Source organism: Bacillus rossius, chromosome 2 (genome assembly GCF_032445375.1).
Source record: "Bacillus rossius redtenbacheri isolate Brsri chromosome 2, Brsri_v3, whole genome shotgun sequence".
In the NCBI taxonomy this organism is placed as follows: domain Eukaryota; kingdom Metazoa; phylum Arthropoda; class Insecta; order Phasmatodea; family Bacillidae; genus Bacillus; species Bacillus rossius.
Window position 1 is genome coordinate 124,596,960 of NC_086331.1, and position 28,000 is coordinate 124,624,959.

The 28,000-nt window shown below is 37.0% G+C and overlaps 2 protein-coding genes across 2 annotated transcripts in view; one reads left to right on the plus strand and one right to left on the minus strand.

Moving 5' to 3' along the window:
• The window catches only part of LOC134529764 (gamma-2-syntrophin), a 73,205-nt gene extending 50,920 nt beyond the window's left edge, over window positions 1-22,285 (minus strand). Inside the window, exons 1-3 of the mRNA XM_063364178.1 lie at window positions 22,065-22,285; window positions 14,067-14,216; window positions 10,419-10,578 (exon numbers count right to left, since the gene is read on the minus strand). Of these exons, the coding sequence (XP_063220248.1) occupies window positions 10,419-10,578; window positions 14,067-14,216; window positions 22,065-22,079 (325 nt within the window). The 5' untranslated portion in view covers window positions 22,080-22,285. The remainder of the gene's footprint in view (window positions 1-10,418; window positions 10,579-14,066; window positions 14,217-22,064) is intronic.
• The window catches only part of LOC134529765 (putative tricarboxylate transport protein, mitochondrial), a 54,995-nt gene continuing 46,765 nt past the window's right edge, over window positions 19,771-28,000 (plus strand). The window contains exon 1 of the mRNA XM_063364179.1: window positions 19,771-19,831. The gene's annotated coding sequence lies outside the window, so the exon portion shown is untranslated. The remainder of the gene's footprint in view (window positions 19,832-28,000) is intronic.

Here is a 28,000-nt window from a genome sequence, read left to right on the forward strand (position 1 = left end):
TACTGTTCTTAGTTTCTCAGTATTCGTTAAACAATGTGCAAATTCTTGATAATTATTATTATTTTTTTTTTTTTCGGTTTCCGTTTATTACCATACTTCTTTCGTTCTTCAAAAAAAATTAAGTGTCCTTACAGTGTTTCAATTAATTAAACTCTTATCTCGTGAAGGTTGGTGCAACTCCTCGAAGTCAGTGTTGTCGAGAAGAGTAGCTCCCTGGGCTGGCCATCAGCAAACACCACTCAACTCCAACAGCTACTGGACTGGCTTCCAGGGCAGCTCACAACTTCTCCCCACATCTGCTTCGGAGTTGTGCCATCCTCATCACGAACAGATTACAATTCTGAAACATCATCAACAGGCATTACCATCACGCCTGACAAATACAAAACTAACTACTAAACTGCAATCGATGGGCAAGGATGCAAACACACAAAAAAATAAAATTAATTAATTCAACTGCTAACATAAAGTATCCCACCCTTAGCATAATCTAATCAGGCAAATAATTTGATAGGAAAAACTTAAGGAAGGGAAACATGACCTCCAATGATTTTCCCTAACTCTTGAGTCTTGATCTTCTCTATACAGCAAATAGTCCCCACAAAGTAACTGGGTTGAAGGTCACTTCACATGACCCACCCATAACCTTTCTACTCTTCTTTTCTTCTGGGGGCAACCACAATGCCCACCAATCTCTCTCCATGGTGCCGAACCAGCTATCCCATGAGAGTAAACAACGTAGTCAATAGAAGCGCAGAGGGGAAACACCAATCTCTGGCTTGTCGAGTCATAAAACTGCTTTATCTTCTTCTTCTTCTGAGTAAAACATCTGATTAATCTTGCTACTATTCTTCCAAACAGTAAAAGTTCATCAGGTATCTTCATGAAAGAAACATTCTAACTAATAATTCTTCATTTTTCTTCTTCTTTATTTCTGTTAGTTGTAATAGAAGGCCATGTTAGGGAGGTTATAGGGAAAAAGAGTGGCCAATTCCCACCCCATCACCCACCTAGATCATGACTAATTAACTTTTAAACTTTCTATTTCAAACAAATAAAAAAAAAAAACATTTTTTTTATTCAAACTTTTAAACTATAATTACTTTTACTTCATAACCTCAAAAGCTAATCAATAATTCTAAATGAAATTGTGATTTACTGCATCCTTGTTCCATCCGATCTGTTTGTTTATAACCTTTCTTGTAAAGTATAAAATTTTCAAACATTACTAATTCAAAACAAATTTACATTCTGGTGTCCTTCGAGTTACAATTAAATTTACTATTTCTTAGCTTGAAATAATTTAAGTTTTCAGAACTATTTCATTGTCTAATTCACAACACTTAAAAATCAACTCAAAACAACAAATCATCAAAATCAATAAGATCATCTGACCTACCTATCAGTACTGTGAACTTGAACTGTTCGTACACATTTATAATAAGCTATTGTATTTAAATTCCAACCTAAATAAGGTTTTAAAAAAAACTACTAATCCCTCTGTAAATTAAGAAAATTAACTTTAAAAATTAAACTTAAGGTATTAGTTCTTTTTGACAGCTACCACAACTCACTAGTTCCATTACATTACTATAACCTAAAAAGTTCTGTAAATAATGTTTATAACAAAAAAAACTCCAGTTACTGTCTTCCATAAAAAAAAATAAAACTTTACATGACCTTATTAATCTCCACTTGTAAGTCCATGGCTGCCAGCTTTCTCTTCTCTTGAATCTTCAGTCTTGGCTCTTGTTTCAGTGATCTTGTATCTTGTCTCTCGAACTCTTGTCATCTTGTAAACTGGACTGCTGCTCAGCTCATCTTAAGGAATCTGTAACAGTTTCAAAAATACATGTTAATTTAAATTACATAATTCCTGTTCTTTGGTCCTAAAAAAAACAATTGTATTATTAGTACACATTACCCTGAAACAACATTATTATTCATTGTTTATTACTTAAAAAAAATGCTTTACCATAAAATCCTTTTTTTGTTCTTTTCATTAGGCCTATTTATTTTTGTTCTTCTTAATTAAATTCTGCTTCAAATGTTAATCTTAACTTAAGACCTACCATATATTTATTATTCATTACCTACATTATTTATGTTACCCTAAAATTCCCATAAGTTTCTAATACTTCCTATCAAAGACATTCTCTCTAAAAAAAAAATTTACTTGTGACTCTTAACTTAACAAACTTAAAAAAAACTTTTACACTAGACTTAACTTATTATTCATTCTTAGTTACTAAATTTCTATATGTAAACTTTAGTACTTACAAACAAAAACTGCCTATTTCTCTCTACCTCTTAATCTCTTTCAATTATTACAATAATAATGTTACCTTGCATCTTTAAACTTTCTTCTTTTCAATTAAATTAGACATCTCATAACAATAAAAATTCTGCCTATACTCTTCTTATGGGTGTACAAACCAACAACAAAATTTCAAATTCTCAAGTTTCCTTATATTTAAATTATGCAATGCACATAACCTCTGTGGTGCCTGTACCCTTTTAGGCCTACCACCTTCTCCTCTCACAGCATGACAACTCTTATTCCTCGGGGTCTGTATTCACTGTTACAAATCAAATATCTCAAAAAAATTAAAAACAAATTTATTATTTTAAGAAAACAAAAATTTACATTGAATTTACCATGGAGCCTGGAACTCTTAATGTCTCACAGCAGCTAACATGACTAAATCCCATGGAACCCCAGGTTTACATAACCTGTGCCCAAAAATTTAAGCATACCAGGCTTTCCCTGCACTGGTTTTACAGCATCACACACTATTTAGGGCCCCTGATCTGCCATCAGTCCCAAGGAGTTTTCCCACAACCCCTCTCTACACAAGCGCCTACCGCATTCTTCTCAATTGGCTATCGGTTTTACGGCATTCTTTTGGGATCCGACCATCAAGTTAGGGCTAATCGAACATTAAACCTCCATACTTTCAAACTAATGTAAATCAATTAAATTTTCTCTGTAAATTCTAAAAATCAAAAAAAATTATTCCAACATGCCAAAGAAACTTCCAAAAAAAATTCATAATCTTATCTTCAAACCATTAAAATAAAAATAAATAGATTACTCTGTTTTCTCCTTAATAACTGTAAACTGTCAACAAATATCATGTCGTAAATTTTAACTATGCTTACTGACTCTTAATCATAAAATCTCATTTGTCCTAATTAATAAACAACCGATTTCCTTAAAATCTCACTGTATCTCTCACACTCAAACTTCACTGGCTGAATATCTCAATAAATTCAAAAACAATTATCTAAACTCTTAAAGAAACTCCTCCCCAATTATTCAAATTACTTCACCTTATTTTATTTCATTACTTAAAACACCTTACTCAAAAAAAATTAATTAATTATCTAGCTATCTTCCATTATTATTTATTTACCGAACAAAACTTTCTCCTAAATTAATTTAGTAAAATTCAATTTCACATTAGGCAAGTACACTAACTCTCTACAGCAATGTTTCTCATTTCCCTCCTTCCTAACTGAATCCAATCTTACTTAACCTCCAGGGAATTTACCTCACAAAATAACAAAAAATTTCACTGTAGTGCCTATCTGCTATAGGCCCACTACACAGGGGGCTCTAACCCCACCAACAAACTTCATTGAAATGGTACCCTATCCCATACAGGATAGCCACTTCGGTACTACCATGGGGAACTCCTGCCCCAAACTACTCACAACTCTCAGGATTCTCCTGACCCTTAATTCCGTAGTCAGCCCATCTCCTATGGTCTGCGCTACAATTCCCTTTCTTCCCAGGGACACAACGCCTCACCTTAGGGTCCCTCGCCCTAATGAAAACATTAATTTTGTCTCTCTGTTCCCTTGGAGTAAATTCCCTCTACACACAAAATCTAGCCTTCCCAGTTTTCTCAATGCTTATCGATTTTATAGTGTACCTCCTTAATAATGTTTACAAATCCCAAAAAAAATATTTTTAAAACCGAGGTAGAATTTAACTAACAAAAACATAAACAACTTACAACGAAACACTTCTAGCCTATACATCATACACTTCTTAAATTAAATTACTTACATACTGAAAGTTCCTCTTCTCCTAAAACACACTTAAATTTAAATTTATTTAACCAATAGTCTATTTTCTTATCGCTAAGTTACCGTACAGCTGATCAAAACAAGGTCACGGCCTGTCCACGTCTCCGTATGAGCCCGTGACGTCACCGAATTCCATCAGGTGCGCCAACCCTCGCTTGCGGTTCCTCCGTTCTCCGCTAGGTCTCAGCACCTCCCCGTCACGTGTTCACTCTGCCACGTCCACTGACGTGTCGTTCTGAAACAACTCTCAACATTTTTCTAATTAAAACAAAACATCACTATAAATTCTATAACTCTCTTTTACATAAACTCTCGTTTTCTCTTTAATTCCTTTCTAACGTTTATCCTTCCCTCGACTGATTTAATTCGTACGTCTCGTCTCCTACGCGCACGAAAACAAAACAAACTTCACTTGAAAATAATTCCTATTTACGACAAAAAAATTTTATTTTAAATTATAATTCTCTTAACCTACAATCTTAAAATGAACTTCAATTAAATTAAACCACTTGCATTATCTCTAATAAGCATTTAACTTATAACGTATTCTCCTCACGTAATAATCCCCGATATAAATCTACAATAAATTCAACGACTTAAAACAACTTATCACTATAAACTTTATCCTTACAAGTATACTCAAATAATCATCTGTTACGTCAAAAAAAAAATCTCAAAGACTTCCTCCACTTAGATTAAATTCCGTAATCCTCTCCTCAAGTAAACTCTTAATAACCTGCTATCAGAAGCTGAAACTAACTTAATAATAAACATAAAAATCTACCTCTCTCTCTCTCCAGAAATAGAACCTACCCGGCGCCTCCACCATTTCTGTCACGTGCACCTAGCCGGTGCCACCGCCATTTCTGTCACGATCCACTTTCAGAGGGGGGAGAGAATCGTAGCTCTTTACATAGAAACAACTCGCTTGGCATCAACTAGTCTTAACTTCATAAAATACTTTACTGTACCTAGGATCATAGGTTCGTCATCCCGTACAGGATGTCTGGTGAGAGCTGAACTAAGGAGATTTTGCAAAATAACATAATACTTAATTAAAATTATTTTATTCTTAAAGTCAAATACTCAACATCATTTTAAAGAACATTTAAATAGCGGGATTACAATTTAAAACAATAATCTCTTTACTTCCTTAACGATTGAACGAACGACCTTACAAGAGAGAGAATGAGAGAACTTCACTAAACACTTCCCTAGTCCTTCCGAATACCTCAAATCATAATTAATACTTAAAATTAAAACAAAGATAAGTCCATACTCACATTTTCCGAAAAGCCTTTCTTGATCGATTACTTTAAAAAAATAACGTAGGGGCCTCTCCTGCCCTTGAAATCCCGAACGAACATTACATTTTAAAAACTATGACGCGTGACCCCTGACGAGGGCCATAGCCTCCGCCCGAAAGCTTGACGACTACATTATGACCTAACTTAAATTAAACGACTCGTGGCCTCTGGCGTCGACCATAGCTTCCGCCCGAAAGCTTGAATTCCTACATCACGAACGAACTAACAACTCGTGACCACAGGTGAGACGCATAGCCTCCGCCTGAGTGAGCCCCGAGTCACCACTCACTTGCGCTTAAATTCGCGCGCCCTGCCGCGCCTACCATAACAAAAGCTCGTTATTGAAGTCAAATTTACTAAACAACTAACTAGAACATCTGGGAAGACTACCCCCCCTCTACCCCGATGTGCAGGCCACACCGCGCGGCTTGTTACGACAGCGCGCCCCAGTAACTGCGGCCCGTGGCTGCGCCAGCGCGCGGCCAAACAAACAAACAAAATTCTGCAAGCCCGCAGCGCGCCGCGCCGGCCCCGTGCCCCAATTACATGGTCACGCCACTTGCGCTGACGAGTGAACAGAGCAGCCAGCCCAGAGTCCCGTCAGTAAAGTCCCTAAATTTGATTTCAACAACCCTGCAAAATTTCAACCCGCGACAATATATAAAAGTATGACTTATTCGAACCTGTATACATGACCTGGCCTCGTAGTTCGGAGGCGCTTGGCCTATGCGCATGATTTTGTACATGAACTGTTTTAAGCGTTCGCCGAGTATTGAAGAAAAATATCTCTTGGCTACTGGTTGGATGCGTTTGACCACCTACCTACCAACTGGATGTGGCTGGCCACCTACTGGACATGGTTCCTCACTGCCTCCTGGGCAGGGCCGCAACTAGAGTCTCTGGCCCCCGGGGCATGAATGGATTCATGCCCTCCCCCCCCCCTCTTTTTTTGCACATACCACACCAAAAAAATGTGTGGGGTCCGGGGCCCTCCCACGGAAAAATGGTGCTATTTAAGCATTTTCCATACCTACATGTAACAGTTTCTGTGCTACTGTAACTTCCATGCATGAACCCACTATGTCCATAAAGTAATCCGTATAATCACTAGACTTGTTCATTAAATATATTGAGACGTTATATTGTAAATCAGATTAGACATTCCTGGCATGCAAGTTAAAAAACGTTTTACCAGTTACCAGTTGCAGTAGGAATTACAATGCAAGCGATTTCGGCGCCCCCACAGCTTTGCGCCCGGGGCGTATGCCCCGCATGCTCCCCCCTAGTTGCGGCCCTGCTCCTGGGCGTACCTTGCCATCAACTTAACGTCTTAGCCTGAACGTGTGTGCCTGAATAGACATGCCTAACAACCGACTAGGCGTAAATTGCCACCGACTTGAGGTGTTAGCCTAACAAACCGACTGGTCGTGCGTGTCTGGCCAACCGACTGATGTGCATAGTCACCGACTGGACGTAGCTGGTTAATCGACTTGAAACCAGCGATGAAACCCTCACGACGCTAGTTTCATACAAGGCAAGCAACTGTACAACCCTGCATGATCTGAAAGAAAAAATCAATCATAACTTACGCTGAGTGCTGCCCACGCACCCGCCTGTACTTAGCGACCAGGTTGATCTACAACATATCAATTCAAAAGTACGCCGAAGATGACCGAGTTAACCAAATTTACGTCTTTATATAGCCTCGTAATGACGTCAGCGCATGCGCAGCGTGGACAGGTCCAATTCAGGAGGGGAAAGGAAGGAAAATCGGACCTAGAGGAGGGGAAATCAGCAGTCCCGCGGCGGGCACTTCAAAATCCAAGTCATTACGTCGGGATGCCGGCTCAGACTTATATTTATAAATGCGCTGAAACCACACTTCTAGGCATGCAAAGGACTCGCTTCGCCTTCTAAGAAGACTGTAGACAAGGATAAACGTTAGTATTTTGTTTGTTATTGTACTTGGAGAATGTCTGTAGTAAATTGTTTATTTGTAATTTTTTTTTTCGAACCTGGCATTTTTTGGTATCTTTCATTATTCCATCAAGCAAGGATTGAACTAAGTACAGAAATCAATCGAATCAATCATTATTTTAACAAGTGATTTTTTAAATGATTTCTGGAATTTTTTTTTCCTATTTTATAGTTTAATAATTAGAGAATTTCAAGGTAACACCCAAATGACAACATTGAGGACGTCACAGTAATAAAAAATTCCTTCACTCTAGCGGTAAAAATTTAATCTTATATGCTGGTAGCACACTCCAGCAAACGAAAACAATATGTAGGATCCAAGATGGCGGTCTCCAGCAGGCGAAAACAATATGGCTGTCATGATGTCATACTGACTGACGTAATACCTGCCTTAGCTTTAGTGTTTGGAGGTCAGTCTGCCGGTAACTTGTGTGGAGGAAGGATCCATCATAATTTTTAATCTGTCACCCTCGCCAGGTTCGAACCAAGGATTCCACTATTAAAGTACGATGTGTTATTAAAATTTAATCAAATTAATTTTTTTATTTTAAAAGTTTTCCCGTTAAAATTTAATAATAATTACAGAATTTGTTAACGGTGGCAGTAACGAAAAGTCTTAATTTAAGATGACTTAATGTTTTATTAAAATTTTATTAATTATTTTTTATTGATTTTAATTTTTTTCCCGATTTTCTAGCAGAAAAATTACGGATTTTCAAGATGGTGGGCGTAACAATTGCAACGTTTCTAGAATCCAAGATGACGGGTGTGATGGAAGCAATTTTTTATTGAACTTTTATTTAAATTGTAATTAATAATAATTTATTTTTATACATAAATTACATGTTTACTCTCGCCAGGAATTGAACTTAGTGGGATGGATTGTGTAACTAAACATTTGAAGTAAGCAATTATTTCATATTTTTTGGAATTTTTTCGTAATTTTTTGGTCAAAAATTAAAGAATTTCAATTTTATGGTCAAGGTCTAGACGACGGGGAATTTAAGGCGCTATGGGGAATTTTGGTTCTTTCAAAGGCAAAATTCTTTTGAGTCATTTCGAATTCCGAAATTTTGAATTTTTGATGGAAAAATGGAAAATTTTCTCTAAAAACGGAAAATTTTCCCTCGAAATAAGGAAATTTTTGGAATTTTGAATAATTTTTGGAGGATTTTTGAGGAATTTTACATAAACAATGGCCGTCGTGATATCACAATCCAAGATGGCGGACAGTGTCTCCGCCTCCACACCCAGAACCGAGGCACTGGACCGGCCAACATTATACTACTAATTATAAATTTAAATAATTATTTTTAGGCTAAAAATCTTGTTGCTCTAACCAAGGATTAAACCCAGGAGAGGAATCGATTAAATCAATAAATGTATTAATTAATTGATGAAGTTTTTAATACAGTTATGAGTTTTCCGAAAGTTTTGGTTTATAATGACTCATTTTCACAATAGTGGCCAATATGGCCGACAAGATGGTGGATGCTATGATCAGGTGAGTGACGCTATTACAATTTAGGGGGTTAAAATTATACTTACATATTGGCAGCGCAATCCAGCAGACGATGTGTCTAATAATTGACACTAGCAAGCATTAAAATCACATATTTCGGTTGTGCACTCTGGTGGACGACTTGTACAATATCCGACACTAATGTTTCTAGTAACAAGTATTTAAAACAAAGATGGCGGTTCAACCTCAAACAGGTGCTGCCACTAATTCTCCTTATTAAAGTTTACAAGGCCGAATATGAGATATTTTTAATAAACCTAATTTATTTTATAGTCTGGTATATGTCTCATTGGCCGTGTGGTCAAAAAAAGACATAAGTTTTCCATACCAAAGTTTTGACATGTAATGGTTCGAATCACCTGATTCCTATGTAATATTACATAAAAAATTCTATAAATATTCCATTAAGGGTTGTAACAACACTGGTATGTAATGGAAGATTGATCTTGCGTACACGAGACAGTGTGAAGCTGGCGCACACTAGTAACAGACAGAAGAAATAAACATTATATTTATCTGGCAAGTGAGATGGTCAATGTATAAGGAGGGAAGAGAGGTATGTTTACCTGGTTACAATTCATTTTCACTCTCAGTTTCGTTCCGTCCAGCTAGCAGAACAGGCGTGTGTTGTTTGACAGTAATAAGTGCTTGATGGTAATGGCCATAATGCAAAGTGAAACGATCAGGAGTCCTCGAATGTGTTGACTGATGGGGTGAAGCTCATCCAAGATGGTCACCGAGATCCACGTCATTTAATATGGTCATTGAGTTAACTATCATCCAATATGGTGGACGGATCCTCGATCCTCCACCTAGTGTTGAACATACTATTTCCTACTACTTACATACCACAATGACCAGGGATATTAAAGACGGGATTACTCTACATTGACCAGGGATATTAGAGACGGGACATACTACAATTACCAGGTATGTTAGAGACGGGTACATTACACACTGACCAGGGATATTAGAGACAGGAACATACTTCACTGGCCAGGGATATTAGTGACGAGAACATACTACATTGACCAGGGATATCAGAGATAGGAACATAGTACACTGACTAGGGATACTAAAGAGGGGAACATTCTACGCTGACCAGGGATATTAGAGAAGAAAGCATACTACAATGATCAGGTACAATAGAGACGGGAACATACTACAATGACTAGGGATACTAAAGAGGGGATCATACTACACTGACCAGATATATTAGAGACTGGAACATACTACACTGACAAGATATATTAGAGACTGGAACATACTAAACTGACCAGGGATATTAAGTAAAAAGTTGTTCATGCCCAAAATCATCCGAGCATTTACTTGAAATGATTTCGGGAAACTAGGGAAAATCTTATTCAATATAGCCGAACTGGGATTAGAACATGAGTCTTCTTAAAGCTTGTCTAGTGTCTTATCGCTGCGCAACCTTGCGGAGATTATTTTGGGACACAATGAAACAATTTCATGTAAATCACAATGCAATATTTCAGTTAGTCTGAAACATTTACCTTTTATTATAGCATCTCCCACAAATAGTTGACAAGTCTGAGCTGCTGCTTGATTCTTAAATATCCTAGAAATCAAGACGGGAATTTTATGTTCAGCTCCACCTTTTATACTTAGCCCTAGTCCACCCATTTTCTGCCTTGTTACACTAACCATGCGTTCCTGAAACAGACAAGTGGAGAATTACATAAGTATGGCATAATTGTTCCTCCGAGATTAAGAGCTAGGAGCTATGCCACCACATTTGGTCAATGTTGTTTGTTAGCACGCACATACAAGTGGCTGCCATATTGCGTGACAATGAAAAACGAACTTTCTTCATGACATTTGGCCTTTACTTTTAATTTGGTATTGAAAAAATTATAAAATATTTAAATGAAAAAAAAATTCAGAAGATATCATCGAGGTTTGTTACTTTACTTGGCAGTACACCAAACACATTATAAAAAAATGTTAATTATTTTAACAAAAATTTTATATACAAAAATAATAATGAAGGAAATTATTTATTTCTCTATATTATGTTATATGACGTACTGAAATTATTAATGAAATGATAGAAATTACATAATAATTCTCAAAATAATAACAAATGTAATGCTAACTTAACAGTTCACTTCTCCTGTACTTTAATTCCTCTTGGTCATACACTACCTTCAATTACTACACTACCTAAAATTACTACCAACAATGGTTAGAACTAAATTGGTGCTCCCTACAAAATATCACTACTATAATAAGTTTCCTGAGACACACTTTTTGAGTCTGAATTCCTTATATATTTCTTTATTTCCCAACTTATAGCCTAGTGGCGTCAACCTCCGTAGCTTAGTCGGCAAATAATCAGGTGAAGGGGCTCTGGGTTCGAATCCCGGGTAAGACATGTATGTGAATTGTGTCGGCCTAAATCATATTCTTAGCACTTGCCAATACACCAACAACTACAACCACAATAAAAAATACAATTAAAAAACAAAGTGGCCAAGGTTTCTGCATTCAAACCTCGACATGCTGGCATCCATCGGGTCGATCCCGAGCCACTACAATCAAGATTTTTGTACAAAATAAAATTCATCGGTCACACTGACGAACATAAATCTAAACTTTGGAACTAAGATGGCCACTGACAGCAGACCAAAACAATATGGCGGCCTGCTGCAGGCTAAGAAATGGTGGGACACTGACGGTTTCTGAGGAGAAGGAAGGGCACTCTGACTTGACCCATTTGTGTGAGTTGCCTAGGAGAAGTGCGGAAGCTGACTGGATCCATTTGTGTCGATTTTCAAACGGCCCAGAATCGATCCGCCCTCCCCTCTGCTGATCGAGGTCATTTAGAGGTCGTCCGGTCACTGACTGGCTACATAGTCCACAGCCCCAAGCCCTTTCCCAGAAGGAACATAATACCAATACCACTACTCACCACTATACCTATAACTGGCCCAGAAGAAGACATTAATGGCACAGTTGCGCTCAGATCTGTCAAAGTTGAGAACAATCTGTTTTGGATATTTTCCTATCTAATTCAGATATGACATGATCCATGGTATATATGAGTTTTCAATATGAGATTGATCGAAATATTTGTTACCAGGGGCCATGCTGACTAGCGGTGCAGTATGCTCGAGTATGCTACTGTCAACTTCCAAATGTTTCACTTATAATCTGCTAGATCACACTAAATTTAACCGAATGATTGTCAGCTATCGTATTGTCTACCATTATGACGAACATATTTTCATATTTTTCATCACTGTAATAAATTTAATGTGGCTTTTGAAGAACATTCATTTCTAGCATTAATCTCAGGAACGTTTTAAAGTGTTCAACCACAATAAGCCTGTTTAACTTCTGAGCCATGATTTGATTTAATTTTTTTTAATTCCTGGTTGTGTTATTGGGATGCGTTGTTAGAAAAACATTGGCCATTTTTTTAGCTAACCCTGCAGGTGTATTAATTTAATTTTACAGAATGTGAAAATGGCTCTTTTATATCTTTCGGCATGACAGGCCATAATAAATCAGCAAGTCAGTTATTTTTAGCATATAATCATTAGAGACCCGTGAATTTCCCGGATTCATTTCGTGTTATGCTAAAATTCAAATAACTATACCTTAGTGCTGCTTCTGTCATTGGTTCTCTGTTAATCTGGAGGACTGAGGGCCAATTAGAGACCCTCACTCATAGAAATGTCGAATCATAGGCCACCCAATCGAGACGACTCACAAGTCAACAGCCAATGAACAGTTGGCATTTGCCCGAGTGTGTAGAAGATATTGGAGTCTATCCTGGAGGTCATTGAATCCGCGAAATTCACGGGTCTCTAATAATCATTGACTTTCCGTTGGTAATGGCTTTCCATCTTTTATCTCGCTTTTACTTACTGGTACAATATGGTTTTCTAATATTGACCTTAGGATTCCGAATGCTTCACAAGCTCATCAGTTTAACATACCATATTTCCAAACAGCATCCATTGTTGCAGTCGGGTGATTCTGACTCCATGACATAAACAGCATTTTGCCTTTATACGTCATTGCTATATTGTAGTTTTACTTGACTTCATTCGAATCACAAAATAATTGTCCTTTTTCAAATTTAACAGTAAGCAAAAGTAATTTCACACTAACAGCGTTTCTTAACTTTCAGAGAGCAAATTAACATTTTATATTTGCCAGAAAGTAGCAAAGCATGTGACCGATGACACAACCCAACACAAAACAGGCAACATAACCTCTCTGTTCTTGGCAATGGCATTCATACAGCATCTGCAGACTGGACTGGGGTGCAATCTGTCAAGCATTTTTGTACTTCTACCTTGAGGACATTTGTCGTATTTTGCTCACCTACAACACTTCACTAACATAATCTTAACTATACATTTAGAATTACTTAATTTTTTTTTCAAAATTAATTAAAATGCTAACATAATATAAATTACCTAAAAAAACTAATTCCAAAATCTATTATATCAATTGCAACGGATGGAAACTCTGGCTGATGCATTATTTTTTTTTAACTAATAGTTCGTTTCAATTCACATCTGCCCTTTGCAGCCGATGAATCAGTTATATGCACACTGTCCTCACTAACATCAGGGCCGCTTTTTGGGAATTTGAAAGATTTCATGATTTATAGTAGAGCTACATTGTCACAAGGATAGTTGCCGATCTTGGAAGCGGTGACTTAAACATGCCCAGTATTTATAGGTAAAAAATGATACAGTGGCTACTTTTTATATTATTTTGAGCAAAAAAGAAAAATAATTCATCATTAATTAAAACTATTCTAATCGTGTTTTTAAGCCTTAAAAGAGCATTAATTTCGGCAGAAAAATTCGAAAGGATCGACATTCTGAAATGGATAGTTTTCAAGTTCTGTTGGACTATCTCTAAAATGCATCCTGTTATTAAGTTTAACTATTCATAGTATAGATACTTTGAATTATTTTATAACATTAACATAAAGTGCAAAAGAATGAATGGTTACAAATCTGCAAGAGGATACTTTTTTAGGGTTTTGAAGTTGAAAACTTTTAATTTCCAATTCAGAATCGCAAACACTCCTGTTTCTCTGCAAAGTGACCCATGCCAAAAAGCTTAAATGAAGACCATAAGAATTTGATAATTTCATAGGCCCCACAGTTATTTACCCTTGAGTCTAGAGGTGTAATCTGGTTGAAGTTTTGTGTCACCGGTGACAGTTCTTCTTTCTGCAGCCGAAGCAGTTCCATAGAAAGTTGCAACCGCATTGGCTGTGGCCGGCTTTTTCCATCGCTCACCATCACCATGCCAGTCCGTACCTGCACAAATACTGGCTGTTAAGGTTCCCATTGGACTGCCATACTGTAAAACTACCACAATCGCATAATTCCGCCTGGCTTCTTCCAAAAAGGCAGAAAAGTACCATAACGGCTGCCATATTTTCTTATACACTCCATGGAATAAGTACAGCAACATTCCTCTCGAAGTGTATAGACTACTCGGTAGGTAGCGCTGTCAACCCTCTAGCTGTTTCTCAGGTTAACTTTTCAGCCTACAGATGACGCTTCTGACTGGCATAGTTGCAATCACAAATCACTGCATAGATCGCGCACTAGTAGAAACAAATGTTTCCAAAATTGTGTTATAGGAAGTAGCACAGTATTCTTATTACGACGATTTGTAAAAAAGAATAAATAATTGTAGTTTTCCATTATGGCACTTTTCCTCCTGTTTTGATGGAGGCGACGGAAAAGTACCGTAATGGAAAACTGCTATAACATAAAAGGACAAAGGGGAATTCTGCCAAAATTTCTTATACATTCTACGGAATAAGGGAAAACTGCCTAACTCGTAAAATCGTAATGTAACTAGCTTCATAAAATTTACATTTTTCTTATGTAGAGTTTTCAGATATGAAGTTCCATTAATAGCCATATTAAATTATTTAAAGTCTACAAAATGTATTTTTAAGATCCTGAAATGCGAGGAAAATAATTTTGTGTAGTGTAGAAGGCACAAGGTTAAGCAGCACAGACGCTCTAGGGGAGACATGGACTCATACATCGAATGTTGGTGGGCTTTGCAGTCTTTCAAAAATAAGTATTTTTATATTAACATATTATTCTGCTTCATTAAAACAGTTAGATCAAATTGAAATTCAGTATTTTGTGCCTTATAGCACCTATATACTAATTATGACATACATTGATACATATCAACTAATTGGTTGCTTTGGTTTTCACAAAAATTTTAAACCGAAACTAAAATAGTGTATACAAAATAAATATGTAGATTATAAAAGTTTAACATAACTTTTTGCTTAAGTTTTTTTACCAATGAATGTTTCTAGATTATTCAAAAAGTTATATTTTTTTAGACATTTTATAGTTACTAATGGTTTTAAAGTGTCAATAATTCTGTAATTGCAAGTTGGAATTCTTAATTCAAATCGAGATATTATGTGTCTGAACCAACAAAAATGGTAATAAAGGAATATATCTGATGCAAATAGTTTATATAGGAATGTAGCATATTCAAAATAATTAAAATGCCTGAAATTTTAAATATTAATACTTTTAATCGTATTTTAATTAAAATTTGTTAAAGGAGAGAAAGTTATAAATTTAATAAGACCTAAAGATCTTCATGTGTTGCTAATAGTATTATCTACATGTTGGTGAAAAAAAAGCTTGGTATCCAATATAACTCGAAAGTCTTAAAAGAGGACACCACGTTCAATGTCATTACTTACTATGTGATAATTCTGATTAATTAAATTAGTTTTTTTTAAAAATAAAGGTAATACAATTAATCCTATCGTAATTCAGAGACGTTTGTTAACTTGAAAATCAGATCTGGATAACTGAAATATCTTGCTGAATAGATTCACAAACATATTTCCCAATTATATTTTTTTCATCAGCATCTTTTCTTGATCAATTCTGATTACAGTTGGAATATAATTTATTAAATATTAAAGAGTAGTTGAGATAAACTACTACTTTGCGGAACACCTAATACCATGAAATTGCATTTGCAAATATGACAGAAAAACGTACATTTGTAAGATAATTAGAACATATATATACCACGCATTGCTTGACGAGGCCAAAAATTATAATTTTTTAATCATAAGATTGTGTTAGAAAGTATCAAAGGCTTTGCTCATGTTGAAATAAATAGAATATTTTATTCGTATCTGGATGTTATATCTACTAGTACACACACGCACATAAAATACGTGTGTGTTTTACAAACGATGTGATTTTTCAGAAATAATATTTTTAGGAATACTATTCATGTGCCTATAAATAGTTTTTCGTCGAAACCTTTTAAAATACTACATAACAAAATTTAACTGTCAATAATACTTCAAGAAAATATATACCGATAAATGGTTGAACACACAACATTGGTACACAACCACTCACTGACTGATACAGACTTAATTAAAATACATTATGTTCAAAAGCAAAAATTTTTTAATGTTTTAAATGTTTGTTTGAGCTTTATTTATAACATGGTGGAATGATAAAACTGCAGTTACTAAAATGCTACAAAACTTAAAAAAAAAAGAAGATTTTTGCAAAACTCCGTTCCCCCGGAGAAACCCCCGGAATGGCCACCGCATGGGGAGCCCAAGAAAAGAAACGGGCTCCCCATTTGGAAGCCACCTGGCAGGTTTTTTTCTGTTCCACCCACCGTTTCTTTGGTAGCCTGACTTGTTACAAGGGATTGTATTCCTACCAGAGAAAATGCCACCATTTTGTCTGGGCAATCCGCCTTGGAGGAGCCGGGGCGCGAACCCGGGTCCTACAAGTCACAAGGCAGGCGCTCTACCCCAGAACCAGAGTGGTAGAGCGGATACTTGCAGTCTTCTTAACACTGACATGATGTTATTCCACTAGTTTATTGTAGTTTCTTGTGTCATTAACACGTGCAGTAACATCCAACCTCGGTAACGAACAAATTTATGTGTTCTTATGTTGATCGTTCAGCATGAATTATGTAATTTCATAACAGTGAAATATAATTTGTACAACTAGTCTGGCAATTTTTTAGTTGATTTCCTGCAAACAAACTTACAATCCCGCTATACAATAATTATATAGAAATATAGACTAGTAAAAAAATATGTTAGAGTTTGCACTGTCGATGGTAAAATTATTTTGAAAAAAAATTTATGTATTAAAAGAGTATGTTTAGTTAAAATATGTGTGTGCTAACAAGCATGAAGTTATTGTATAAACGTTTTATTTATTTGGTTTAAAAGCCACAGAAAAGTTAACTTTTTTATATCACCATTGGTTTGGTTTTGTTTTGCCGTGCTTAATATGCGCAGCTAATACTGGAAAGCTATTCAAACAACTGTTTGCAAATTGGCGTTTTCAAAATCTTTAATTAAGTATTAAATCTATGATAGTGTTGGAGATGTCAAATTAAAAGATACATTTTCATACTGGCATCGCTGGAATTTCAGGAAATAATAGTACTGACCTAAAATCTATCAGTTTGTGAAGACTAAGAATTTGGATAGCACTGGTTTTGTGAGATTTGCTTACTTATTTATAAATATTCGCATTATTTTAATTTAACTTTTTTTTTGGAACTTGCAGTAAACCTGAGTACAGAATTATTGGTAATAGCTTACCTCAGGGTTAAGCAGGAGCATAAATGTTTTATTTCATATAATGAAACCCTCAGAAACTTTATTAAATCATCGGGATTATTTGCGTACATAAACACTGAAATTTTTTTAATATATATGCACATCAAAGTGACATCGCTATTTAATTATTTGTAATTTAATTGTAACAAAAGTGGGAATACGGTGTTTTAAATATTGTGGTTGTGTAATATTTCTACGTGTAATAGTATAAAACATGTATTATGTTTAAACTGTTACAGTACCCAAAGTTCATTTAATGGTTGTGTATGTTTATTTCCATTATTTTTGAAAGATTTGTGCAATGGGAGTGCATGACTTGATGTAAGCTTTTGGACATACGCCATTGCTAAGCACATGTATGTCTGTAGAAGAAAACTACAAAAAACACAAATTAAGCAAAAATTTCTTTTGTCAACAGGATATATATACCACATAATATTCCATAACAGGAATATGTTCAATAAACAAAGAAAAATGTACTAAGAGAAGGGGAAAAAACCCCACACATGATGAATTGAACCCCAAAAAATTCAGCACAGCCGTGCGGTTAAAGGCGTGTAAACATACCTAGAGGTCAGAGCTGCGATGGTTCGAATCACAGCACTTTCAATGTATTTTGCATAAAAAATTAAATTTAATATGTCGATAAGGACTATAATAGCTCTGATAGGTAATGGAACATCGACCTTATGCGATGAGACAGCGACGCTGGCGCTTTCTAGGAACAAACAGCAGAAACAAAGTGGACGGTATCCAAGATGGCAGCCTCCAGTGGAACAGAAAAAAAATCAAGAGCGATGCTGGCGCTCCCTAGGAACAAACAGCAGAAACAAAGTCGACTGTATCCAAGATGACGGCCTCCAGCGGAAAAGAAAAAAAAGATATGGCGGCCGTGACGAAAATTTCATCATGAGTGAGTGGGGCACTCGATTTAAAGATGGCTGATCCAATATGGCCGCCGGGGTCAAGGTCAATCTCAAAGGTCAATATCATGCTCATACAAGATGGCCGCCATGACGTCATAGATGGATGTGACGTCAGAGTTCGGTCGGCACCACTCACCACAGCCTGAAGCCTGGTGCAGGACATACCAAAACATACTACTGTCTCTCAATTTTAAAACCTCAATGGATTTATTTGTAATAAATCAAAGGAATAGAGCTTGAATGTCACAGAAGACAAGAAAGAACTGCCCGTACCCGAAAAATTAATTAATTTAAAGACATTCTATTGCATTATAGCTCTTGATTTGATTTTATAAATAACTCTTCTACTTTCACTGACTGTATAATTTTTTTTGTATGGTCCGACACCTCCGATATAGGCCCTAATGCTATCATCAATACTCTCATCTTTTGCTTTAACTTAAAGCCAGAGTCGTATAAAAAAAAATATTTAACGCACGTGCCATTGTAAACTAAGCTAAACATTGGTGAGTCCAAACAAAAGACTAACAATTGTTCTGGATTACCAATAAATTTTTGGAAAACATTTTACATCTTTTTGTAGTTTTTATGTTATACGCAGTACATTTAAACCCATATTATTATTTTGTAAAATAATTACTATAAACAATTTGTTATATTTTTTAATTCTTTACTTATACTTGCAGAGAGTATTTGTGGTAATAATACTCAGTGAAATATTAACATGATCATGCTTATACAACTACTATAGCATATTTAATGAAACTAAGTTTAGTAATTTGGCATGGAGTATTTGTGTATTATTTCATCTAATTAAAAATTTGTTATTAAACATATTAGTTAACTAAATACAAAATCTAATGTTTTATAGCCGAGGCTTGTATACAAATTCTTTAAAAAAAAATCATGGGCTCCGCTTATAGGTCGTTATGAATGTAATATATGTCGAATAAAACCGCAAGAGATACGTGACTAATTTTGTATTCATTTAGAGTAATTGCCTTTCAACTACAGGAAGTGTGCACGTCTGGAAATGTTACAGGAAATTTTCTAGCCATCACGGGTACCGGGGTATCTACTCAGTCGTGTAAACATTTTTGCAGAGTACAATGTCACCCTTCATCACGTCGTGGTTAGCGCGACCGTGTGCAGATAATTCCACAGCGCGCTGCCAAAAGACAACGAGGGCAACTCGAAGGCTACAAACAAACGCTTTTACGTGATTGTAAGTGTAAACAGATATAATTTGTGTCAGTCGATCGGACGGGCCATGACGCAGATGGAGCCTCGCGTCCGACCCACAAGCGTCAAGCATCATTTCCGTCTGTTAGGGAAACTGGTGAGTCAATTCACAGCGCGGTTGAGACAAGTAACACTCTGGCGCAAACACAGTTATACACACAGTTAAAAACACAGTTAAAAAATAACATGTTTATGGACGTGCATTAGTACCAAAAAACCAAAATAATTTTTTTAAAAAAGTTAATATTTTTTGGTAAAACGTGCATCTTCCGTAACTACGCTAATAGTCTGAAAAAAACTATTAAATATAATACTACTGCTAGTAGCCCCACCGCCTGTCCTGAGAGAAGAGTAGGTATTGTTGTAGGAATCAAATTTTAATACCTACAGCTCATATTGACCGTTAATATATCGATAGTTATCTGATGATTATGGCCATGTATTTTTCGCAAACAAATCTGAACGTTAATTAGACTGCAATTAATGTATACCCACACCAGCGGTTTCTTCGTTGTAATTGTTGACCGTATGCAATAAAAACAATTGCCTTATTTGACCAAGCCATTCAGGACGTGTTTGCTTCCTCTCAGAATGGCTGTGATTCGTGTACCAACAGTAAAACTGTACCTGAAAGAAACACACCCAATCAAGAAACACATACGCTGCTATTTTTTTTTTTTTTTTTTTTTTAACTCTCAGCTGGTCTCGAAATCTTTCCGCGAAAAATACATGCCCCGAAATGAACGTGAAAACTGGGCAAACGTCTAGATTGTAAAGGTCTGTAAACTTAATTGAACCTTGTCGATGGATCAAAATGTATTCGACGCGTCCTATTTTCGCGAAAAAGATGTCTGTGTTTCGTGGTTGGCTGGGTTTATTGCTTGCAGGTATATGTATACTGTCAGCACACCAATCATAGCCATCCAGTGCGGAAGCAAACGCGTCTGAATGTCCCGGCCAAACAGGGTAATAATGGCTTCTCTTGCAGACGGCCGTCAATTACAAGATAACACTCGCTAGCACAGACATACCTTTTTGTTATCTGATGAGCGATCAGATTTTCCCGCAAAAAATACATGCCCCTAAATATAACACATGAGAAAAGAAAAGGATACCAAGTCACTTGCCACCCGGTTATAAGACTAGAGGTGGCAGCAATGATATCGACTAGATTATTAATAGCCTACTTTTGTGGAAACGAACCTGGAGCCAGAAAATAACAATTTTACAGGTTTCTATACTAACTGGTTGTTGGTGCCGTATAACTAGGGTTTGTATTTTTCGCGGAAAGATTTCGAGACTAGCTGATAGTTAAAACACTGTAGCAGCGTATGTGTTTCGTGATTGGGTGTGTTTCTTTCAGGTACAGTTTTACTGTTGGTACACGAATCACAGTCATTCGAGACACGTCCTGAATGGCCTGATCAAATAAGGCAGTTGTTTCTATTGCATACGGTCACCAATTACAAGGAAGAAACCGCTGGTGTGGGTATTCCTTAATTGCAGTCTAATTAACGTTCAGATTTGTTTGCGAAAAAATACATGGCCCTACGTATAACTGTTCCTGCGAGACATGGAAACGTTATAAACTACTGTTTCGAATGTCCTGAAAGCAGGTATATTTGGTTGCTGGTACATCAGAGTGGTCGGCAGGCCCCGACTTCAGGCAGCTAGAGCTCTGTGCAGATAATCTTTTCCTTTTCCAGTTCGGCCTAACATCATAAAATTTTACAAATTCAAGCTTATTAGCTAACGGTTTTAAAACGGCACATTATGCAAATAAATACTAAGGTTTATTCCAAAGAAATGTGCTGTTTTCCTTTTTCCTTATTTAAATTTAATCAATTGTCTTTGCAGTTTTCATTAGGTTGTTATAACAACCGTGATATAATATGAGTTATAGCATACTACATATTGTTAAGTATTTGGTTTACGGCCTAATATTTTTGACGTGATAACGTCTTACAAATCGACCAACACCGGCTGCACGCACGAAAAAGCACGACTCATTGTCACGTTCCGCCTGAGCCGAGCGTGCAAGTACCGGCAATACCACCGTGCGAGAAAATCTTCTATAACATCAAACAGGTTAAGGCGGACTTTTTAACTAATTGTTCGTTATTGTATTTGAACAAATTATTTAAATTAAATTTGCAAAAAACTGTAAATAATATTTGAAAATTAAAAAGCATGCAAATTTTCCATCAATGTTTTCTTATGACGTCACATAAAATTATCGTCCGTAAACGAACTTTACAGACAACCCCCCTTTTTTAGTTTGTAAGTGTAATTATTAGCGTACGTCGCCGTGGGCCAGTGCCCAGACTCACCCTGAGGTGCACCATGGCCGCGGGCTGGAAGGGCGAGCTAGGCGAGCGAGGCGAGCGAGGCGAGCGAGGCGAGTGCAGGCGGCCGCTGGCCCCGCTTCATGACGCTGCCTGCTGCCCAGCTGCTGCTGCGCTGGCGACTGGCGGCGGCCAAGCAACCACGCACCTGCCTGCCCGCCCGCAGATCGATACCCGCGCGTGACGCAAGCGAGGCCGCATCCGCCCGCGCCGCGTCGATAGCGCCGGCGGCCAGGGATGCTGGCTGGCTTAGCTTTGTCCGCGCGCCGTAGCGCCGTAGCGCCGTAGCGCCGTAGCGCCTTAGAGATTCACTAACCACGGGAGAGGCGCAGAACATCTGCCATGAGAAACAGCTGGGTTGCAGGTTCATCACGAAAAAAAAAAAATTGGTTGTCTGTAAAGTCGGTTTACGGACGATATTATCTTTGAAAGATTTGTGCAATGGGAGTGCATGACTTGATGTAGGCTTTTGGACATACGACATTGCTTAGCACATGTATGTCTGCAGAAGAAAACTACAAAAAAAAAACACAAATTAAGCAAAAATTGCTCTTGTCAGGATTTAACGCCACACAATATTCCACAACAGGAATATGGTCGATAGTTTAACGTGACAACTTCATAACCAGGGGTGCCCAGGGGCTAACGACGCAGACTGCGTCATTAAAATTTCAGGGGGGGGGGGGTGGTTAAAAGACGAGAAAAATGTTTATATTATTTACTTACATAATTATAGCTTCTAATGTGAAAACACATTTCTGGTGCTTTGATAATTGAAAGGGATCTTGTAAATCAAATTGGCAACCCCGCACTTTCCTCAACAAAAGCAGTTTGGCATCTGTCGGTTCAGGATGGAAATATTACCTGATATGACCAAAATTATTATTAGAAAATCAGTTTTAATTAATGCAATATGTGATAAAATATAATACTAAAAAAGTATAATATTATAAAATAATTGAGTAAATCATTGAGAAAATGGCATAAAAAATTTCGGGGGGGGGGGGGGGGCGCATCATTTGGTTAGGGGGGGGGGTGAGTCATAGTGTTTGGGGGGGGGGGTACCTCTGTCATAACAAAACATTGATGAAATGATTGCATACTTTTATGAATAAAATTGAATCATTTTTATTGAATTATCACTATTTTGTATGGATATAAAGGAGTGAAATGAAATCTACAATTTAATTGATAAATTTACATTTATTTGCACTCATTAATTCAAATATGTTTATTACTTTAACGAAGAGATTATTTTAACTATAACTTTTATACATGTTTGCTATTTAACTTCTTCCAATCTGTGTTATTCTGTTAAGGATAGGACGATGATAGAAAAAGTAGGAAACGAATGGGAGTATTTCAAGTTTAATGTGCCTCGAAAAAGTCAAATCGAAGGTTGTTCCAATCGAGTGGAAGAGAGATAGATGCGGCGCCAGCGTACAATTAGCGTAACGGGACACAGCGCAACGGGACAATGTGTGTTACGGGACACTTTTTCGTGTGTGCAGCCGGCGTTCATCAATTGGTTAGACGTTGTCACGTCAAAAAAAGTATGCTAGTAAGCGCTTTAGAAGTTATACTTCTTTTTTTATTTAGTAGACTGAACTATTGTGAAATAAATAGTTATAAAAATTATCAAAATTTACTAACGTAACTTTTGTAACAGAAAAAAAAATTCTTTCAATACAACACTTACGTGTGTATACACATAAGCTGAAGTAACCTGCGTTGCTTGGTCTTCACGCAATGCAAAGAGACGTCTCATTTTTTTTTGAAAGGGAGAGAAATTATTTCAAATACAAAACTGCAATTTTTATTTCATAAATTTTAACTATTGGTGGATAGAGGCTGGGAATTTTTTTTCCCCCGAAACCAAACAGTACATTTTGTTTTATTTTCAATGTCAAGTGTCCGAAATTTCATCAAAAATATCAACATTATTTTTTAAGGGGCGGGAATGCAGAATGGGGGTGATTTTTTTAAATATTATGTAGATAGCGATCTTCCTTATATTTATTTTTTGAAATTAGATGTAGACATTAATTTTTGTCAATTGTTAGCGATATCATTAGGAACTACCAAAACTCTGCTTAAAGGGGGATGGAGTGGTTTTCTAGATAAGTTGTGATGAATTTAATCAATAAATACCAAAATTTATCTATAAGGTATGGGAAAGTGAGATTGGGGTGGTTTTTAAGAAACCAATGTGGAAAGTAAGATTCCTCTTTTTTTTTAAACAGATGTAGACAGTAATTTCTATGTTTCTTTATTCGTCAGTTGGGTCAAATTTCATCTAGAATTACCAAAAAAAATTATAGGGTGGGGAAGGGATATGGGGTGGTTTTTGCGAAATCTCATGTAGACAGTAAGTAGATAGGAATAGTATGTTCTGGGACAGGTGCAAGATCCAGGATCCTTCCGCCATTTGGGATCAGCTATTTTGGATTGTGATGTGATGGCTGCCATCTTTGATGACCTTGACCCTTCTGCCATTTTTGATGACCTTGACAGACCCAGATTTGACTTTTGACTTTTCAAATTCGAATTTTTTGATTTTTCAAAATTCACTTTGCATCAGCTGCCCTCTTGGTCTATCTTTCCACTTATGCTATAGTCTATAATGGGTGTGGAGGAGGGGTATTGCATTTGGGTATTTAAATAACTCGTGGATGGGAGGAGATAATGAAGAAGCTTTGTCGTCTGCAGTAGGCATCCATCTTGTTATCGTCTGCTGTCAGCTGAAATCTTAGTTCCGAAGCACGTGCTGTCCAGTTATTTGCCTAACTTAACACCTACCACTCGGGTGACATTCAGACTCTACGCACTCCTTAATTACACAAAAGCCGATGTTGGAAATAATACTCGCTTTTCGCTGTGACTGATTTACCTATGGTTGAAACTAACACGTGCTTCATATACATCAACAACACAACAAACTCTTGAAGGATATTTAATTTTGTTAAGTCGTCCCCGTAAATGAGATAATGGATTAGGCGGGACTTCTAAGAGACGAATGAAACAAGTATTATATCTAGAGCTAAGAAAATATAATGAATGTCTCCTGTCGCTCGGTACTACTCCGCCGCTCGTTTCCGACAAACAGTCTCTACCGTCCTTCATTTCAACCTCTCGAAGCCAAGACTCCCACTCACAATAATATATATATATATATATATATATATATATATATATATATATATATATATATATATATATTACATAGTTAATACAAGCAAACAATTTTGATCTTTAAACCTTCACAGAATTTAAATGAAGTTCCAATTGTCTCTGATTGAACATACTCTAAAATGATTATTTAAAGTTTCGATTGTCGTTAGTTAACATTACAACCATCACTGAGTCACTACAGCTGTTGGTTATATTACCATTATGCTTGAACACTGATGTCCTGCCATCTCCTCACGTGGGTTCTGAAGGCGCCAACTAGCTTAAAGTGAACCCTGTGAGCCTATGAGCTAGTTCACAGGTAGATCGGAGACTCGCACAGGCCGTTATGACATCTCGCTGCCTCACAGAGGCATGACGTCACCATAATATGCTGGTAGGAAGTAGATGTCCCTCCGCCTCGGGCTATTGCAGCCACCGGTGAAGCTGTATTAATCAATGACTAATTAAGGAATCATGCAATGATAATTCTGCTATGATAGTCTTCATTGCCAATCACCACTCGCACACGGCACTAACGTAGACATGGCTTATCTTACGTCTTAGAGCTGGAGTTCGACGCGGCTCGTGGTTTCGACTACAAGGTCGCAGACGATGACGAGTGGAAGTGAATGTTAGTTACGGCCTTAGTTCCAAATGTTAATTGTACGGGCGCCATCTCTTATGCGCGACTTGAAAGTACAACGATGTACAAAACATTTTAAGCGTGGTAATTACTTCCGCAGTAGCCTATCAGTGGACAAACAAAAACCTAAATGACATAATAACGGGAACATGAGAAAACCCCTCCAGTATGGATAATGATAATGTTGAATGCATAACTATGAAACTAATGCCACATGGACTGCAAAGAGAGTAGATCCCGAAAAGTCCTCGGGTCGTCTTAATTGGAAATAATTCTCATGAAACTGTACACCTGAAGCGGTGACCTCGTGCGGACGAAGCGGTAAAACATTTTGACGATTTAAGTCTTTTAAGTGATGCCTGGGTCGCAACGCACACACAGGCTAAAACTAAGAAATTATGTAATGAGATAAAACGTCCATTGCAGAGGCACACTTGATTATATTAAGCGGCTGGCGAGTTCAGGCCAGCTGTGAGAGGCTAGCCGCGGTGCCGATGGAAAATGGTTCGAAAAAAAGTACTCTACTGCAGAATTTTGGTCAGTGGATAAACCTTATTGAAGGACTCCACAGAGCCAAAACGTAGCTAGCCCTGTTGAAAGAGGACCCCGAGTCACATCCCGCCACTAGAGGCCCGTGCATGTGCAAAAGGGTAGGTCAAACCATGTTTTGGGTGTGATCGTGCTAATCCAAAAAGTGGCCACATTTTAGTACATGATTAGTGTGATCAGAACAACGACTAACTTGCCTTGATTACGTGAAGTAAACATTAACCAGTATCGTTGTGTCCAGGGGCGCAACAACAGGGGGGGGGGGGGGCAAGGGTATTTTGCACCCCCTCTGAAACCTTGAAGTGGGGGCAAACGGGGCCAAGAAAGTGCTGTGTAATAAATTTTTAGATAATAAAACTGCTTAAATAGCACCATTTTCCACCTTGAAATACAAATTTTCCCGGGGGAGGACCCCCGGACCCCCCGCTTCAATAGGGGGATCGATGATTCTTTATAAACAAGTATATTGCCCCCTCCCTTTGGAAATGTAGTTGTTGCGCCCCTGGTTGTGTCACTTGACGATTACTGCTCGGGCGACAACTAATTCGTTGGTAGTGGCGGCTGTTCTCACAAAATCTTGCTACTGTAAATAGCCTCAAATTCTGGAGTTTAAGTGCTCTGTGTGAAAAGTAGCAGAATTTTAAACGAACTACTCCAGTTGGCATTTTTAAATAGAATAAGAATACGTTACTAATAAATAATAAGAATAAAGTGAACTTGTGTTCTCTACCTAGTTTAAGTACTGATGACAATCATAATGATATTTAAACCTTCATAGAATTTAAATGAAGGTCCAATTGTCTCTTATTGAACATACTCTAAAATGATTAATTTAAGTTTCGATTATCGTTAGTTAACATTACAACCATCACTGAGCCACTATAGCTGTTGGTTATATTACCATTATGCATTAACACTGATGTCCTGCCATATCCTCACATGAAATTAATACGGTACGTGGGTGCTGAAGGCACCAACTAGCATAAAGTGAACCCTGTGAGCTAGTTCACAGGTAGATCGGAGACTCGCACAGGCCGTTATGACATCTCGCTGCCTCACAGAGGCGTGTGCTCGGCCGAACGTGTGAAGCGCAAACACGTGCGGTGCGACGCTAGTGCAACGTAGTGCAGCGAGGTACGATGCAAGAAACAGTTTAACCTTAACCTATTCAACCATATTATTTATGTTGCTAACCGATACTAATCAATCATTTTCACTATAGTTTTAGTGTAGCTTACTTAATTTAATTAACCACTAACTTGGCATTACCGTTTTTCAAGTATAACTATCCTAAACTAGCATCTCCAGAACTGTTAATACTAAATAACTACTTGTTTAAATGCAACGTGCATTTACAAAATGATAAAAAAACATTTCAGGTACCTAGTGAAAAACTGAAAAACTGCTCTTTGTAATTTTTTTGTCGAAATTTCACTATGCTTCAGATTCAGGATAAGGTACCGTAAATATTAGTTTAATAAAAATATCATATTTAACTACACAGCAAAGTAAATTGAAACATTAAGTAAAAAAAATTTATGTTTAAAAGTTTAACAAT